General features: G+C 69.5%; 2 protein-coding genes across 2 annotated transcripts; both read right to left on the bottom strand.

The window, feature by feature from the left end:
• Nucleotides 1-1,107: 1,107 nt before the first annotated feature.
• LOC309685285 (complement C4-B-like) lies at nucleotides 1,108-17,016 on the bottom strand (the record flags this gene model as incomplete). The annotated part of the gene is made up of 12 exons (XM_082501073.1): nucleotides 1,108-1,274; nucleotides 2,512-2,677; nucleotides 3,536-3,652; nucleotides 5,289-5,445; nucleotides 6,317-6,392; nucleotides 8,520-8,717; nucleotides 11,676-11,765; nucleotides 11,871-11,922; nucleotides 12,029-12,229; nucleotides 13,385-13,524; nucleotides 14,564-14,634; nucleotides 16,919-17,016. Coding segments are annotated over 12 exons (1,533 nt in total), but the record flags the coding sequence as incomplete, so codon positions are not given.
• On the bottom strand, nucleotides 6,739-6,966 carry LOC309685284 (uncharacterized protein; the record flags this gene model as incomplete). The annotated part of the gene is given in 4 exon segments (XM_082501072.1): nucleotides 6,739-6,768; nucleotides 6,771-6,809; nucleotides 6,861-6,878; nucleotides 6,880-6,966. Coding segments are annotated over 4 exon segments (174 nt in total), but the record flags the coding sequence as incomplete, so codon positions are not given.
• Nucleotides 17,017-18,002: the final 986 nt, after the last annotated feature.

The raw sequence follows: 18,002 nt of genomic DNA, 5'->3' as shown, positions 1-18,002 counted from the left end.
CCCCCAAGGGCCACCCAGAATGGAGATGACCCCCCACCCCATGACCCCCCCACCTCAGGGGCACCCACATGTCCGGGACCCCCCACCCCATGACCCCCCCCCCCAAGGGCCACCCAGGGATGGAGATGACACCCCCCCCCCCGGGGGCACCCACGTGTCCGGGACCCCCCACCCTGTGACCCCCCCCCCAGGGCCACCCAGGATGGAGGTGACCCCCCCACCCCACGACCCCCCACCCCACCCCCCTAGGGGCACCCACGTGTCCGGGACCCCCCACCCCATGATGCCCCCCCCACCAGGGCCACCCAGGGATGGAGATGACCCCCCCAGGGCACCCACATCTCTGGACCCCCCACCCCATGACCCCCCCCACCCCGTGACCCCCCCACCCCGCCCCAGGACCACCCAGGGATGGAGATGACCCCCCCACCCCATGACCACCCCACCCCAGGGGCACCCACATGTCCAGGACCCCCCCCCCATGACCCCCCCTCCCCCCAGGGCCACCCAGGGATGGAGGTGACCCCCCCCCAGGGGCACCCACATCTCTGGGACCCCCCACCCCATGACCCCCCCCACCCCGTGACCCCCCCACCCCGCCCCAGGGCCACCCAGGGATGGAGATGACCCCCCACCCCATGACCACCCCACCCCAGGGGCACCCACATGTCCAGGACCCCCCCCCCCCCATGACCCCCCCCCCCCCAGGGCCACCCAGGGATGGAGGTGACCCCCCCACCCCACGACCCCCACCCCCACCCCCCTAGGGGCACCCATGTGTCCGGGACCCCCCACCCCATGACGCCCCCCCCCCCCCAGGGCCACCCAGGGATGGAGATGACCCCCCCCAGGGGCACCCACATCTCTGGGACCCCCCACCCATGACCCCCCCACCCCGTGACCCCCCCCCCCAAGGGCCACCCAGGGATGGAGATGACCCCCCCCCCCATGACCCCCCCCCCCAAGGGCCACCCAGGATGGAGATGACCCCCCACCCCATAACACACACCCCCCCCCCAGGGGCACCCAGAGATGGAGACCCAATCCCCCCCGATCCCCAGAGGAGGGGGGGTTGGGGGGGAGGGGGGGGGATGTGGGGGGGGGCACCTGGGTGGAGCGGAAGCCGCCGCCGTAGTTGCCCTGGGCCCGCAGCCATCGGGCGGCCCGGCCGGCGCCGGCGCCATCGCGGTGCTGCAGCAGCGCCAGCAGTCCGTAGGCCGTGGCCTCCACCGTGGCCGCCGGGCCACCCGCCGGCCAGAACTGCGCCCGGCCACCTGCCCCCCCCCAACACCCCCCCCCCACCGCGAGGGTCAGGGCCACCCAGGGGCTCCGGGGGCAACGGCCAGCGAGGCCCAGCCGGCGACCCCGGTGTCTGCGGGACCCCCGTGGGACACCAGTGTGACACCAGAGGGACCCCCGTGGGACACCAGTGGGACCCCCGTGGGACACCAGTGTGACCCTGGAGGGACCTCAGTGGGAACCCCATGGGACCCCCGTGTGACCCCCGTGTGACCCCCATGTGACACCAATGTGACCCCGGAGGGACCCCAGTGAGACCCCAGAGGGACCCCCATGTGACCCCAGTGTGACCCCCGTCTGACCCCCGTGTGACACCAGTGTGACCCTGGAGGGACCCCAATGTGACCCCCGTGTGACCCCTGTGTGACCCCTGTGTGACCCCAGTGTGACACCAGTGTGACCCCAGTGTGACCCCAGAGGGACCCCCGTGGGACCCCGGTGTGACCCCAGAAGGACCCCTGTGTGACACCAATGTGACCCCAGAGGGACCCCTGTGTGACCCCAGTGTGACACCAGTGTGACCCCCATGGGACACCAGTGTGACACCAGTAGGACCCCCGTGGGACACCAGTGTGACCCCCATGGGACCCCCGTGTGACACCAGTGGGACCCCCGTGTGACCCCCGTGTGACACCAGTGTGACCCCAATGGGACCCCCGTGTGACACCAGTGTGACCCCTGTGTGACCCCAGTGTGACCCCAGTGTGACCCCCGTGTGACCCCTGTGTGACCCCAGTGTGACACCAGTGTGACCCCCCTGGGACACCAGTGTGACCCCAGTGTGACACCAGTGGGACCCCCATGGGACCCCCGTGGGACCCCCGTGGGACCCCCATGTGACACCAGTGTGACCCTGGAGGGACCCCAGTGGGACCCCAGAGGGACCCCAGAGGGACCCCCATGTGACCCCCGTGTGACACCAGTGTGACCCCTGTGTGACCCCAGTGTGACCCCTGTGTGACCCCTGTGTGACCCCCGTGTGACCCCTGTGTGACCCCAGTGTGACACCAGTGGGACCCCAGTGAGACCCCCATGGGACACCAGTGTGACCCCAGTGTGACCCCGGAGGGACCCCCATGTGACCCCAGTGTGACCCCAGTGTGACCCCGGGTGTCCCCCCCCCCCCCCCCCGAGGGGACGTGGGCGCCTGGCTGCCACCGGGGTGACACGGGGGTGACGCGGGGGTGACACCGGGGGGGGGGAGGGGCTCACCCTGGGCGGACTGGGAGAGGCGGCGCAGACGGTCCAGGGCGGGGGAGGGGCCGGGGGGGCCGGTGTCCACCAGTGCCAGCGCGTAGGTGGTGATGGCTGTCCCGAATGTCCCCAAGGTCTCCAGGTGGCCGCGCAGGAAGGTGGCGGCCTGAGAGAGAGCCTCATCCTGCGGCAGAGGGAGGGGGGACATTGGGGACATGGGGGGGCGGGGGGGACGTGGGGACATGGGGGGACGTGGGGGGACGTGGGGGGACGTGGGGGGACGTGGGGACATGGGGGGATGTGGGGGGGCATGGGGGGACGTGGGGACATGGGGGGATGTGGGGGGGCATGGGGGGACGTGGGGACATGGGGGGATGTGGGGGGACGTGGGGACACGTGGGGGGATGTGGGGGGACAGAGGGGACATGGGGGGGCATGGGGGGACATTGGGGACATGGGGGGGCGTGGGGGGACATTGGGGACATGGGGGGGTGTGGGGGGATGTGGGGGGACATGGGGACATGGGGGGACGTGGGGGGACGTGGGGGGACGTGGGGACATGGGGGGACGTGGGGGGACGTGGGGGGACGTGAGGACATGGGGGGACATGGGGGGACGTGGGGGGACAGAGGGGACATGGGGGGATGTGGGGACATGGGGGGGTGTGGGGGGACGTGGGGACATGGGGGGACATGGGGGGACGTGGGGGACATGGGGGGATGTGGGGGGATGTGGGGGTGACATTGGGGACATGGGGACATGGAGGGACATGGGGGACATGAGGACAGGGGGGGACGTGGGGGGACGTGGGGGTGACATGGGGACGTGGGGGGACGTGGGGGGACGTGGGGGTGACATGGGGACGTGGGGGGACGTGGGGGGACGTGGGGGGACATGGGGGGACGTGGGGGGACGTGGGGACATGGGGACAGCGGTGGGGATGTGTGGTGCCACAGGGGGACACCAGAGGGGACACAAACAGGAGGGGACGGGTGACCCTGAGGACACGGGGAGGGGACACGGGGACAGGGGGGGGACGCACCAGTCGGGGGTGGTGGGGACTGTCCGGTGGCAGGAGGACACGTGCCCCCTGCAGGGCCACCACCACAAAGGCCGTCAGGGACACGGTGGCCTCGGGCCCGGGGTCTGCCACGCTGCCCTGGGGACACGGGGCCACCCGGGAGGGTGTGACAAAGGGGGGAAGACAGCGGGTGACACAGCGGGGTGACACGGCCTCGTGGGGGGTGGCAGAGGGGACATGGCGTGGGGACACGGCACGGGGACACGACACGGGGAGGTGGCCCAGGGACGTGGCACGGGCAACCGTCACCGGGACGTTGAGCGGGAGGTGGCCCGGGGAGGGGACACGGGGAGGTGGCCCAGAGCCATTGCGTGGGGACACTGCAGAGGGATGTGGTTTGGGGACGCTGCATGGGGACGTTGCGCGGTGACATAGGATGGGGAGGTGACGTGGGCAGGTGGCCCGAGGAGGTGGCCCTGGAAGATAACCCGAGGAGGTGACCCAGGGAGGTGACACAAGAAGGTGGCCCCAGGACGTGACCCGGGGACTTGACCCTGGAGGTGGCCATGGAGATGGCTCTGGAGGTGACTGGGAGGTGGCCCTGAAGGTGGCTTTGGAGGTGGCCCTGGAGGTGGCCCTGGAGGTGACTGGGAGGTGGCCCTGGAGGTGGCCCTGGAGGTGACTGGGAGGTGGCCCTGAAGGTGGCTTTGGAGGTGGCTCTGGAGGTGGCCCTGGGGGTGGCTCTGGAGGTGACCAGGAGGTGCCCCTGGAGGTGGCCCTGGAGGTGGCCCTGGAGGTGACTGGGAGGTGGCCCTGGAGGTGGCTTTGGAGGTGGCTCTGGAGGTGGCTCTGGAGGTGTCCCTGGAGGTGGCCCTGGAGGTGGCCACGGAGATGGCTCTGGAGGTAACCATGGAGATGGCCCTGGAGGTGACTGGGAGGTGACTCTGGAGGTGACCCTGAAGGTGGCTCTGGAGGTGGCCCTGGAGGTGGCCATGGAGGTGGCTCTGGAGGTGGCCACGGAGGTGACCCTGGAGGTGGCCCAGGGAGGTGGCCATGGAGGTGGCTTTGGAGGTGGGTCTGGAGGTGACCAGGAGGTGGCTCTGGAGGTGGCCCAGGGAGGTGGCCCTGGAGGTGACTCTGGAGGTGACCCTGGAGGTGGCCCTGGAGGTGGCCACGGAGATGGCTCTGGAGGTGACCCTGAGGGTGGCTCTGGAGGTGACTGGGAGGTGGCTTTGGAGGTGGCCCTGGAGGTGGCCCTGGAGGTAACCATGGAGATGGCCCTGGAGGTGACTGGGAGGTGGCTCTGGAGGTGGCTCTGGAGGTGGCCCTGGAGGTGGCCCTGGAGGTGGCCACGGAGATGGCTCTGGAGGTAACCATGGAGATGGCCCTGGAGGTGGCCCTGGAGGTGGCCACGGAGATGGCTCTGGAGGTAACCATGGAGATGGCCCTGGAGGTGGCCCTGGAGGTGGCCACGGAGATGGCTCTGGAGGTAACCATGGAGATGGCCCTGGAGGTGACTGGGAGGTGGCTCTGGAGGTGGCTCTGGAGGTGGCCCTGGAGGTGGCCCTAGAGGTGGCCACGGAGATGGCTCTGGAGGTAACCATGGAGATGGCCCTGGAGGTGGCCCTGAAGGTGGCCATGGAGATGGCCCTGGAGGTGGCCCTGGAGGTGGCCATGGAGATAGCCCTGAAGGTGGCCATGGAGATGGCCCTGCAGGTGACCGGGAGGTGGCCCTGGCGGTGGCCCTGGCGGTGGCCCGTCCCCGTGTCCCCACCTGCATCTCCCGGTGTATGACGGGTTCCCTCTCCAGGAAGGCGCCGTCCGGACGCTGCTGTCCCAGAAGCCACCGCAGGGACTCCCCGGGGCCACCTGCGGCCACCGGCAGGTAGGGACGGGCCACAGCCAACACCCGCAGCACCAGTGCCGTCAGCCTGCGGGGACAGCCCACTGCCACCGCGCCCCGCGTCCCCCCACGTGTCCCCGCGTGTCCCCACGTGTCCCCCCATGTCCCCCCACGTCCCCCCATATCGCTCTACATCCCCATGTCCCCACGTCCCCCCATGTCCCCATGTACTCCCCAAGTCCCCCCCATGTCCCCAAGTCCCCCCATATCCCCCCATGTCCCCCCAATGTCTCCCCACGTCCCCTCATGTCCCCCCATGTCCCCCCATGTCCCCACATCCCCCCACATCCCCCCACGTCCCCCTACGTCCCCCCACGTCCCCCCACGTCCCCCCATGTCCCCACATCCCCCCATGTCCCCCCATGTCCCCCCATGTCCCCATGTCCCCCATGTCCCCATATGTCCCCATATGTCCCCCCATGTCCCCCTGTGTCCCCATGTCCCCATATGTCCCCCCATGTCCCCCTGTGTCCCCATGTCCCCCCATGTCCCCATATGTCCCCCCATGTCCCCCCACATCCCCCCATGTCCCCCCATGTCCCCATGTCCCCCATGTCCCCATATGTCCCCATATGTCCCCCCATGTCCCCCCGTGTCCCCATGTCCCCCATGTCCCCATATGTCCCCATATGTCCCCCCACATCCCCCTGTGTCCCCATGTCCCCCGTGTCCCCATATGTCCCCATATGTCCCCCCATGTCCCCCCACATCCCCCCATGTCCCCCCATGTCCCCACGTCCCCACATCCCCCCATGTCCCCCCATCCCCCCCCACACCCCCCCACATCCCCACACGCCCCTCCATGTACCCCCAAGTCCCCACATCCCCCCCTGTCCCCCCATCCCCCCCAACCCCCCCACATCCCCCCCCCCCCCCCATCCCCCCCCCCCCCCCCCCACCAGGTGCTGCTGCCCCGCTCCCTCCAGGCGCTGTAGGACCCGTCGCTCTTGCGGAAGCTCTGCACCCGCTCCAGTCCTGCGGGGACAGAGGGGGCGATGGGGACAGCGGCGGCACTGGTGCCCTATGCCCCCCCATAGCCCCCATAGCCCCCATAGCCCCCATAGCCCCCATAGCCCCCATAGCCCCCATAGCCCCCCCATAGCCCCCATAGCCCCCCATAGCCCCCATAGCCCCCCCATAGCCCCCATAGACCCCATAGCCCCCCCATAGCCCCCATAGCCCCCATAGCACCCATAGCCCCCCCATAGCCCCCATAGCCCCCATAGCCCCCCCCATAGCCCCCATAGCCCCCCCATAGCCCCCCATAGCCCCCATAGCCCCCCCATAGCCCCCATAGCCCCCCCATAGCCCCTATAGCCCCCCCATAGCCACCATAGCCCCCATAGCCCCCCTATAGCCCCCATAGCCCCCATAGCCCCCGTAGCCCCTATAGCCCCCCCATAGCCCCCATAGCCCCCATAGCCCCCCCCATAGCCTCCATAGACCCCCATAGCCCCCTTTGACCTCCATAGCCCCCCATAGCCCCCCTATAGCCCCCATAGCCCCCGATAGCCCCCCCATAGCCCCCATTGACCTCCATAGCCCCCATAGCCCCCCATAGCCCCCATAGACCCCCATAGCCCCCCATAGCCCCCATAGCCCCCCATAGCCCCCATTGACCTCCATAGCCCCCATAGACCCCCATAGCCCCCCATAGCCCCCATAGCCCCCCATAGCCCCCATTGACCTCCATAGCCCCCATAGCCCCCCCCATAGCCCCCCCATAGCCCTCATAGCCCCCATAGCTCCCGATAGCCCCCCTATAGCTCCCCATGCCCCCCCATAGCCCCATAGCCCCCATAGGCCCCCATAGCCCCCCATACCCCCCATATCCCCCCCATTGACCCCCATAGCCCCCCCATAGCCCCCATAGCCCCCATAGATCCCCATAGCCCCCCCATAGCCCCCATAGCCCCCATAGACCCCCATAGCCCCCCATAGCCCCCATAGCCCCCCATAGCCCCCATTGACCTCCATAGCCCCCATAGACCCCCATAGCCCCCCATAGCCCCCATAGCCCCCCATAGCCCCCATTGACCTCCATAGCCCCCATAGCCCCCCCCATAGCCCCCCCATAGCCCTCATAGCCCCCATAGCTCCCGATAGCCCCCCTATAGCTCCCCATGCCCCCCCATAGCCCCATAGCCCCCATAGGCCCCCATAGCCCCCCATACCCCCCATATCCCCCCCATTGACCCCCATAGCCCCCCCATAGCCCCCCATAGCCCCCATAGCCCCCCATAGCCCCCCCATAGCCCCCATAGCCCCCATAGATCCCCATAGCCCCCATTGACCTCCATAGCCCCCGTAGCCCCAATAGCCCCCATAGCCCCCATAGCCCCCCCATAGCCCCCATAGCCCCCCATAGCCCCCATAGCACCCGTAGCCCCCCCCATAGCCCCCCATAGCCCCTATAGCCCCCCCATAGCCCCCATAACCCCAATAGCCCCCATAGCCCCCCCATAGCCCCCCATAGCCCCCATAGCCCACATAGCCCCCATAGCCCCCCCATAACCCCCCCATAGCCCCCATAGCCCCCATAGCCCCCCTATAGGCCCCCATGCCCCCCATAGCCCCCATAGCCCCCCCATAGCCCCCATATCCCCCCCATTGACCCCCATAGCCCCCCATAGCCCCCATAGACCCATAGCCCCCATAGCCCCCCCATTGACCCCCATAGCCCCCCCATAGCCCCCCATAGCCCCCCTATAGCCCCCCATGCCCCCCCATAGCCCCCATAGCCCCCCCATAGCCCCCATAGCCCCTATAGCCCCCCCATAGCCCCCATAGCCCCCATAGCCCCTATAGCCCCCCCATAGCCCCCCATAGCCCCCATAGACCCCCATAGCCCCCATTGACCTCCATAGCCCCCATAGCCCCCCCATAGCCCTCATAGCCCCCCATAGCTCCCGATAGCCCCCCTATAGCTCCCCATGCCCCCCCATAGCCCCCCCATAGCCCCCCATAGCCCCCCCATAGCCCCCCATGGCCCCCCATGGCCCTCCATAGCCCCCCATCCCCCCCATCCCCCCCATAGCCCCCGTACCCCCCATGGCCCCCCGTGGCCCCCATCCCCCCCACCCCCCCCGCAGCCCCCCGTACCCCTCTGGAGGCCCCGCAGGCCGCGGGGGCGGGAGTCGGGGGGCAGCGCCCCCCAAGCGGCGCTCTGGTCCAGGTAGCGCAGGGCGGCGGCGCGGGGGGCCACGGCCATCAGCGCCTGCTCCCCACAGCCCCACGGGGACCGCAGCAGCCTCCGCCCCCTCCCCAGCGCCCCCCGCAGCGCCCAGCCCCCCACCCGGCCTGGGGACCCGGGGGGACGGACGTGGGGACAGACGTGGGGACACATGTGGGGCATGGGGACAGGCACGGGGACGTGGGGACATGGGGACGGACGTGGGGACATGGGGATGTGGGGACAGACATGGAGACGTGGGGACAGACGTGGGGACGTGGGGACATGGGGACAGACATGGGGACATGGGGACAGACATGGGGACATGGGGACGTGGGGACAGACGTGGGGACACATGTGGGGCATGGGGACAGGCACGGGGACGTGGGGACGTGGGGACGGACGTGGGGACAGACGTGGGGACACACGTGGGGACACATGTGGGGCATGGGGACAGGCACGGGGACGTGGGGACGTGGGGACAGACACGGGGACATGGGGACATGGGGACAGACATGGGGACAGGCACGGGGACGTGGGGACAGACGTGGGGACATGGGGACAGACATGGGGACAGGCACGGGGACGTGGGGACACATGTGGGGACATGGGGACAGACGTGGGGACGTGGGGACAGACGTGGGGACATGGGGATGTGGGGAAGGACATGGGGACATGGGGACGTGGGGACAGACACGGGGACATGAGGACGTGGGGACAGACGTGGGGACAGGCACAGGGACATGGGGATGTGGGGACAGACATGGGGACATGGGGACAGACATGGGGATGTGGGGACATAGGGACATGGGGACATGGGGACGTGGGGACAGACGTGGGGACATGGGGACAGACGTGGGGACAGACACGAGGACATGGGGACATGGGGACAGACATGGGGACAGGCACGGGGACGTGGGGACAGACGTGGGGACGTGGGGACATGGGGACGTGGGGACAGACGTGGGGACATGGGGACATGGGGACACACGGGGACACGGGGACACAGATGGTGTCACACGCGGGGACAGGGACAGAGAAAGGGACAGGTCAGTGCGGGACACCGGATGTCCCCACCGCCCCCTCCCCACGTCCCCTCTCCCCCCCCCCCCCCCATGTCCCCACCATGTCCCACCACACTCCCATGTCCCCATCCCCACGTCCCACTACGTCCCACCATCTCCCACCACGTCCCACCACGTCCCACCATCTCCCACCACGTCCCACCACGTCCCACCACGTCCCACCACGTCCCACCATCTCCCACCACGTCCCACCACGTCCCACCACGTCCCACCACACTCCCATGTCCCCATCCCCACGTCCCACTACGTCCCACCATCTCCCACCACGTCCCACCATGTCCCACCACGTCCCACCACGTCCCACCATCTCCCACCACGTCCCACCACGTCCCACCATGTCCCACCACATCCCACCATCTCCCACCACGTCCCACCACGTCCCACCACACTCCCATGTCCCCATCCCCACGTCCCACCACATCCCACCACGTCCCACCACATCCCACCACGTCCCACCACGTCCCACCACATCCCACCACGTCTTACCACGTCCCACCATCTCCCACCACGTCCCACCACGTCCCACCACGTCCCACCACGTCCCACCATCTCCCACCACGTCCCACCACGTCCCACCATGTCCCACCACATCCCACCATCTCCCACCACGTCCCACCACGTCCCACCACACTCCCATGTCCCCATCCCCACGTCCCACCACATCCCACCACGTCCCACCACATCCCACCACGTCCCACCACGTCCCACCACATCCCACCACGTCCCACCACGTCCCACCACATCCCACCACATCCCACCACGTCTTACCACGTCCCACCATCTCCCACCACATCCCACCACGTCCCACCATGTCCCACCACATCCCACCACGTCCCACCACGTCCCACCACCACATCCCACCACGTCCCACCATGTCCCACCACATCCCACCACGTCCCACCACGTCCCACCACCACATCCCACCACGTCCCACCACGTCCCACCACCACATCCCACCATGTCCCACCACGTCCCACCACGTCCCACCACGTCCCACCATGTCCCCACTACACTCCCACGTCCTCATCCCCATGTCCCCACTGTGTCCCACCGTGTCCCACCACGTCCCACCATGTCACCTCCCCATGTCCTCCCTGTCCCACCATGTCCCCACGTCTCAATGCCCATCCCTATGTCCCACCACGTCCCACCATGTCCCACCACACTCCCATGTCCCCATCCCCACGTCCCACCACATCCCACCACGTCCCACCACGTCCCACCACGTCCCACCACACTCCCATGTCCCCATCCCCACGTCCCACCATGTCCCACCATGACCCACCACGTTCCATGTCCCCATCCCCACGTCCCACCACGTCCCACCACATCCCACCACGTCCCACCACGTCCCACCATGTCCCACCACGTCCCACCACACTCCCATGTCCCCATCCCCACGTCCCACCATGTCCCACCACGTCCCACCATGTCCCACCACATCCCACCACGTCCCACCACGTCCCACCACGTCCCACCACGTCCCACCATGTTCCACCACATCCCACCACGTCCCACCACATCCCACCACGTCCCACCATGTCCCCACTACACTCCCACGTCCTCATCCCCATGTCCCCACTGTGTCCCACCGTGTCCCACCACGTCCCACCATGTCACCTCCCCATGTCCTCCCTGTCCCACCATGTCCCCACGTCTCAATGCCCATCCCTATGTCCCACCACGTCCCACCACGTCCCACCACGTCCCACCACGTTCCATGTCCCCATCCCCACGTCCCACCACATCCCACCACATCCCACCACATCCCACCATGTCCCACCACATCCCACCACGTCCCACCACGTCCCACCACGTCCCACCACACTCCCATGTCCCCCCACGTCCCACCACGTCCCACCACGTCCCACCACGTCCCACCACGTCCCCACCCCCCCCGTCCCCCCACGCCCCATCCCCGTGGCCCCGTCCCCACCTCCCCACCGTGTCCCCCCCCCCGTCACGTGTGTCCCCCCCCCGTCCCCCCCCGATGTCACCCACCGGTGACGCGGATGCTGACGCTGAACTCCCCACCGGGGACAACCCCGGCCGGGACGTCCCCGGGGATCTCCAAGGTCCGACCCCCTTCTCCTGCGGGGACGGGTTCTCAGCGCCCCCGCACGGACCTGGGGGTCCGCCCCACACTTGGGGGTCCGCCCCACATACCTGTGGGTCCCCCCTCCCACCAAGACCCACCGTCGGTGTCCAGGACGTAACTGGTCTCCTCCAGGTGCAGTTCCCCCTCGGGCTGTGGGAAGGGGCGTCACTGGGGTGGCCATGGGGCGACCCCCATATGTGGGGTGGGGTGGGGTGGGGGGTGTGGGGGGGGGGACACCCCCGAAAGTGGGTCTCACCTCCACGTGGAGGACGCGGGTGAGGCTGTCTCCCAGCCCCCAGCCCCCCCGGGCGGTGACGGTGACGGGGACGTCCCCGGGGCGCAGAGCCACCAGGGTGAGGGGCAGCGCCACCGCCCCCCCGGGGGGCACCACCAGGCGCTGGGGGGCGCCCCCCAACCCCGCGCAGACGCCCTCGGCCACCGCCACCCTCACCGTCACCTGCGCCACCGCTGCGTCAGCCAGGGGCCGGGGGGTGGGGTGGGGGCTATGGGGCTGGAGGTGGTTATGGGGCACAGGAGGTGGCTATGGGGCAGGGGTGGCTATGGGGCACACAGGGTGGCTATGGGGCGGGGGGTGGTTATGGGGCACAGGAGGTGGCTATGGGGCAGGGGTGGCTATGGGGCACACAGGGTGGCTATGGGGCGGGGGGTGGTTATGGGGCACAGGAGGTGGGTATGGGGCAGGGGTGGCTATGGGGCATACAGGGTGGCTATGGGGCTGGAGGTGGTTATGGGGCACAGGAGGTGGCTATGGGGCAAAGGAGGTGGGTATGGGGCAGGGGTGGCTATGGGGCACACAGGGTGGCTATGGGGCTGGAGGTGGTTATGGGGCACAGGAGGTGGCTATGGGGCAAAGGAGGTGGGTATGGGGCAGGGGTGGCTATGGGGCACACAGGGTGGCTATGGGGCTGGAGGTGGTTATGGGGCACAGGAGGTGGCTATGGGGCACACAGGGTGGCTATGGGGCTGGAGGTGGTTATGGGGCACAGGAGGTGGCTATGGGGCACACAGGGTGGCTATGGGGCAGGGGGTAGTCATGGGGCACAGGAGGCCGCTATGGGGCACACAGGGTGGCTATGGGGCTGGAGGTGGTTATGGGGCAGGGGTTGGCTATGGGGCACAGGGGGCATCTACGGTTCAGGGGTGTGGTGGCTATGGGGCAGGGGGTGGCTATGGGGCTGGAGGTGGCTATGGGGCACAGGGGGTATCTATGGGGCAGGCGGCATCTATGGGGCGTAAGAGGTATCTATGGGTCATACAGAGGAACCTGTGGGATCCGGCGGTGTCTATGGGGCAGGGGGTGTCTATGGGGCAGGGGGTGGCTATGGGGCAGTGGTGGCTATGGGGCTGGAGGTGGTCATGGGGCACAGGAGGTGTCTATGGGGCAGGGGGTGGCTATGGGGCAGTGGTGGCTATGGGGCTGGAGGTGGTCATGGGGCACAGGAGGTGTCTATGGGGCAGGGGGTGGCTATGGGGCAGGGGGTGGCTATGGGGCAGTGGTGGCTATGGGGCTGGAGGTGGTCATGGGGCAGGGGGTGTCTATGGGGCAGGGGGTGGCTATGGGGCAGTGGTGGCTATGGGGCAGGGGACTCACATTGACGCTGTGGGGCAGCCGGTTGTGGATGTGGGGCAGCAGCTGCAGCTGCTCGTGGGGGCGGGTGCTGGGGGGCAGCTGCAGCCCCACATAGAGCTCCTGAGTCACCGTCACCCTCTGCGGCTCCGCCACACACAGCCCTGAGAGCGCCGCGGCACCGTGGGGGGGACGTGGGGACGTGGGGGGATGTGGGGACATGGGGGTGACATTGGGGACATGGGGGGACGTGGGGGTGACATTGGGGACATGGGGACATGGGGGGACGTGGGGGGATGTGGGGACGTGGGGAAATGGGGGGGACATGGGGGGACGTGGGGGTGACATTGGGGACACGGGGGGACATGGGGGGATGTGGGGACATAGGGGGACATGGGGATGTGGGGGGGACGTGGGGACATGGGGGTGACATTGGGGACATGGGGGGACGTGGGGTGACATTGGGGACATGGGGACATGGGGGGACATGGGGGGACGTGGGGGTGACATTGGGGACATGGGGACATGGGGACATGGGGGGACATGGGGGGATGTGGGGGGACATGGGGACATGGGGGGGAGATTGGGGACATGGGGGGATGTGGGGGGATGTGGGGACATGGGGGACATGGGGGTGACATTGGGGACATTGGGGACATGGGGGGACATGGGGGTGACATTGGGGACATGGGGGGACATGGGGGGACATGGGGGGATGTGGGGTGACATTGGGGACATGGGGACATGGGGGGACATGGGGGGGACATTGGGGACATGGGGGGACATGGGGGGACATGGGGGGATGTGGGGTGACATTGGGGACATGGGGGGACATGGGGGGACGTGGGGGGACATGGGGGACATGGGGGGGGCATGGGGACATGGGGGGACATGGGGGACATGGGGGGACATTGGGGACATGGGGGGACGTGGGGGTGACATTGGGGACATGGGGACATGGGGGGACGTGGGGACATGGGGGGACATGGGGGTGACACTGGGGACATGGGGACAGCGCCCCTTGGGGACACCCCGCTGACATGGGGTGGTGGCATCACCCCGGGGGCCACTGGTGCCTGGGGACAGCACGGGGGCTGCGGGGGAGGGGGGGGGGGTGGCCGTGTCCCCGTAGGGTGAGAGGGGTGGGGGGGAGGGGCGGGAGATGGGGACAGTGGGGGGAGGGGACAGGGAGGTGACACTGACCGTGGCCGGGGACGACGGCGATGGCCCGAACCTCCCATGTGGTGATGGAGTCGGGAAGGAGGAACGTCACCCTGGGGGCGGGGGGACAGGGGGGTGGGGGGGGTGTGGGGGGGGGTGGGGGTGGGGGGGGGTGTGTGTGGGGTGGGGGGGGGACATATGGGGATATATGGGGATATATGGGGACATGGGGGGACGGGGGGGACACACAGAGGGACACAGGGGGGGGCACACAGGGGGACATGGGGACGGGGGACAGGGGGACAGGGGGACAGGGGGGTGTGGGGGGGGTTGGGGGGGTGGGGGGGGGACATATGGGGATATATGGGGATATATGGGGACGGGGGGGGACACAGAGGGACACAGGGAGGGGCACACAGGGGGACATGGGGACATCGGGGACACACGGGGGGTCACGGGGGGTCATGTGGGGTCACAGGGGGGGACACGGGGGGGTCATGGGGGGTCACAGGGGGTCACGGGGACGTGGGGACATGGGGAGACACAGGGGGACACACAGGGGGACATGGGGACATCGGGGACACACGGGGGGTCATGGGGGTCACGGGGGTCACAGGGGGGTCACGGGGGGTCACGGGGACGTGGGGACATGGGGACATCGGGGACACACAGGGGGTCATGGGGGGACACGGGGGGTCACAGGGGGTCACGGGGACGTGGGGACATGGGGGGACACAGGGGGGGTCATGGGGGGTCACGGGGGGTCACGGGGGGTCACGGGGGGTCACAGGGGGTCACGGGGACGTGGGGACATGGGGGGACACAGGGGGACACACAGGGGGACATGGGGACATCGGGGACACACGGGGGGTCACGGGGGGACACGGGGGGTCACAGTGGGTCATGGGGACACACGGGGGGGGCATGGGGGGTCACAGGGGGTCACGGGGACGTGGGGACATGGGGACATGGGGGGACACAGGGGGACACACAGGGGGACATGGGGACATTGGGGACACACGGGGGGTCACGGGGGGTCATGGGGGGTCACGGGGGGTCACAGGGGGTCACAGGGGGGTCGCAGGGGGGGTCACGGGGACACACGGGGACACACGGGGACACACGGGGGGTCACGGGGGACACGGGGGGTCATGGGGGGGTCACGGGGGTTCACAGAGGGTCACGGGGGTCACAGGGACACATGGGGGGTCACAGGGGGTCACAGAGCTGTCACAGGGGGGTCATGGGGGGGACATGGGGGGTCACGGGGGGTCACGGGGGTCATGGGGGGGTCACGGGGGGTCACGGGGGGTCACGGGGGGGTCACAGGGGGTCACGGGGGGGTCACAGGGGGGTCACAGGGGGGTCACAGAGGGGTCACAGGGACACACGGGGGGGTCATGGGGGGGACACAGGGCGTCACAGGAGGTCACGGGGGGGACACAGGGGGGGACACAGGGGGGTCACAGGGAAACATGGGGGGTCACAGGGGGTCACGGGGGTCATGGGGGTCATGGGGGGACACGGGGACACACGGGGGGTCACGGGGGGTCACATGGGGTCACGGAGGTGTCACAGGGGGCGTCATGGGGGGGACACGGGGGGTCACGGGGGGTCACGGGGGGGTCACGGGGGGTCATGGGGGGTCATGGGGGGGTCACAGGGGGTCACAGGGACACATGGGACACATGGGGGTCACAGGGGGTCACGGGGGGGTCACGGGGGGGTCATAGGGGGGGTCACAGGGGGGTCACAGAGGGGACACGGGGGGGACACGGGGGGGGTCATAGGGGGGTCACAGGGGGTCACAGGGGGTCACAGGGACACATGGGACACACGGGGGGTCACGGGGGGGGTCATGGGGGGGTCACAGGGGGACACAGGGGGTCACGGGGGGACACGGGGGGTCACAGGGGGTCACGAGGGCTCACGGGGGTCATGGGGGGGGTCACAGGGGGACACGGGGGGGTCACAGGGGGACACGGGGGGTCACGGGGAGGTCACAGGGGGGTCACGGGGGGGACACGGGGGGGACATGGGGGGTCATGGGGGGGTCAGAGGGGGGTCACAGGGGGGACACGGGGGGTCACAGGGGGGGTCATGGGGGTCACAGGGGGTCACAGGGACACATGGGACACACGGGGGGTCACAGGGGTCACGGGGGGGTCATGGGGGGTCACATGGGGTCACGGGGGTGTCACGGGGGGGTCACAGGGACACACGGGGGGGACACGGGGGGGTCATGGGGGGTCACCGGGGGACACATGGGACACACGGGGGGACACGGGGGGGGGGGGTCACAGGAACACACGGGGGGTCACGGGGGGTCACGGGGGGTCATGGGGGGGACACACGGGGGGGTCCCGGGGGGGGTCCCGGGGGGTCCCGGGGGGTCACCTGACGGAGCCGTTGGTGGGGACACTCCTCCAGAGAGCGCTCTCCGGGAAGAAGCTGCGGACGGGGCCCTCCCCCTCCCCCCACTCCTCCTCCAGCTCCTGCAACAGCGCTGCGGGACCCACTGCCCGGCTGCCCCTCCCCCCCCCCAGGGACCGCCCCCCTCCCCCCCCAGGGACCGCCCCCCCAGGGACCGCCCCCCCGGGACCCCCCGGGACCCCCCATTTCCCCCAAGACCCCCCCAGGACCCCCATGCCCTCTCCTGACCCCCCAGGACCCCCCGTGACCCCCCCGTGACCTCCCATGACCCCCAAGACCCCCCATGACCCCCCCCACGACCCCCCCCACGACCCCCCAACCCATATACCCCCCATGACCCCCATGACCCCCCATAACTCCCATGACCTCCCAAGACCTCCCATGACCCCCAATGACCCCCATGACATGACCCCCCATGACCCCTCGTGCCCCCAAAGACCCCCAAGACCCCCCATGACCCCCAAGACCCCCATGACCCCTCGTGCCCCCCAATGACCCCCATGACCCCCATGACCTCCAAGGCCCCCCATGACACCCCATGACCCCCATGACCACCAATGACCCCCCATGACCCCCATGACCCCCCATGACACACCCCATGACCCCCCATGACCCCCATGACCCCCATGACCCCTCAAGACCCCCCATGACTCCCATGACCCCCCATGACCCCCATGACTCCTCGTGCCCCCAATGACCCCCAATGACCCCCATGACCCCCATGACCCCCCATACCCCCCATGCCCCCCATACCCCCCTTGCCCCCCCATGACCCCCATGCCCCCCCATGCCCCCCCATACCCCCCATGCCCCCCCATGACCCCCATGCCCCCCCATACCCCCCATGCCCCCCATGACCCCTTGTGCCCCCCAAGACCCCCCATGCCCCCCATGCCCCCCACGCCCCCCCATGCCCCCCATGCCCCCCATGCCCCCCCACGCCCCCCATGCCCCCCCATACCCCCCATGCCCCCCATGCCCCCCCATACCCCCCATGCCCCCCCATGCCCCCCCATGCCCCCCCATACCCCCCATACCCCCCATAGCC

This window comes from Vanellus vanellus (genome assembly GCF_965231255.1).
Source record: "Vanellus vanellus genome assembly, contig: HAP1_SCAFFOLD_2130, whole genome shotgun sequence".
Lineage (NCBI taxonomy): Eukaryota > Metazoa > Chordata > Aves > Charadriiformes > Charadriidae > Vanellus > Vanellus vanellus.
Note: the sequence above shows the minus strand (reverse complement) of the source record. Positions and strands in the feature narration are given on the sequence as shown.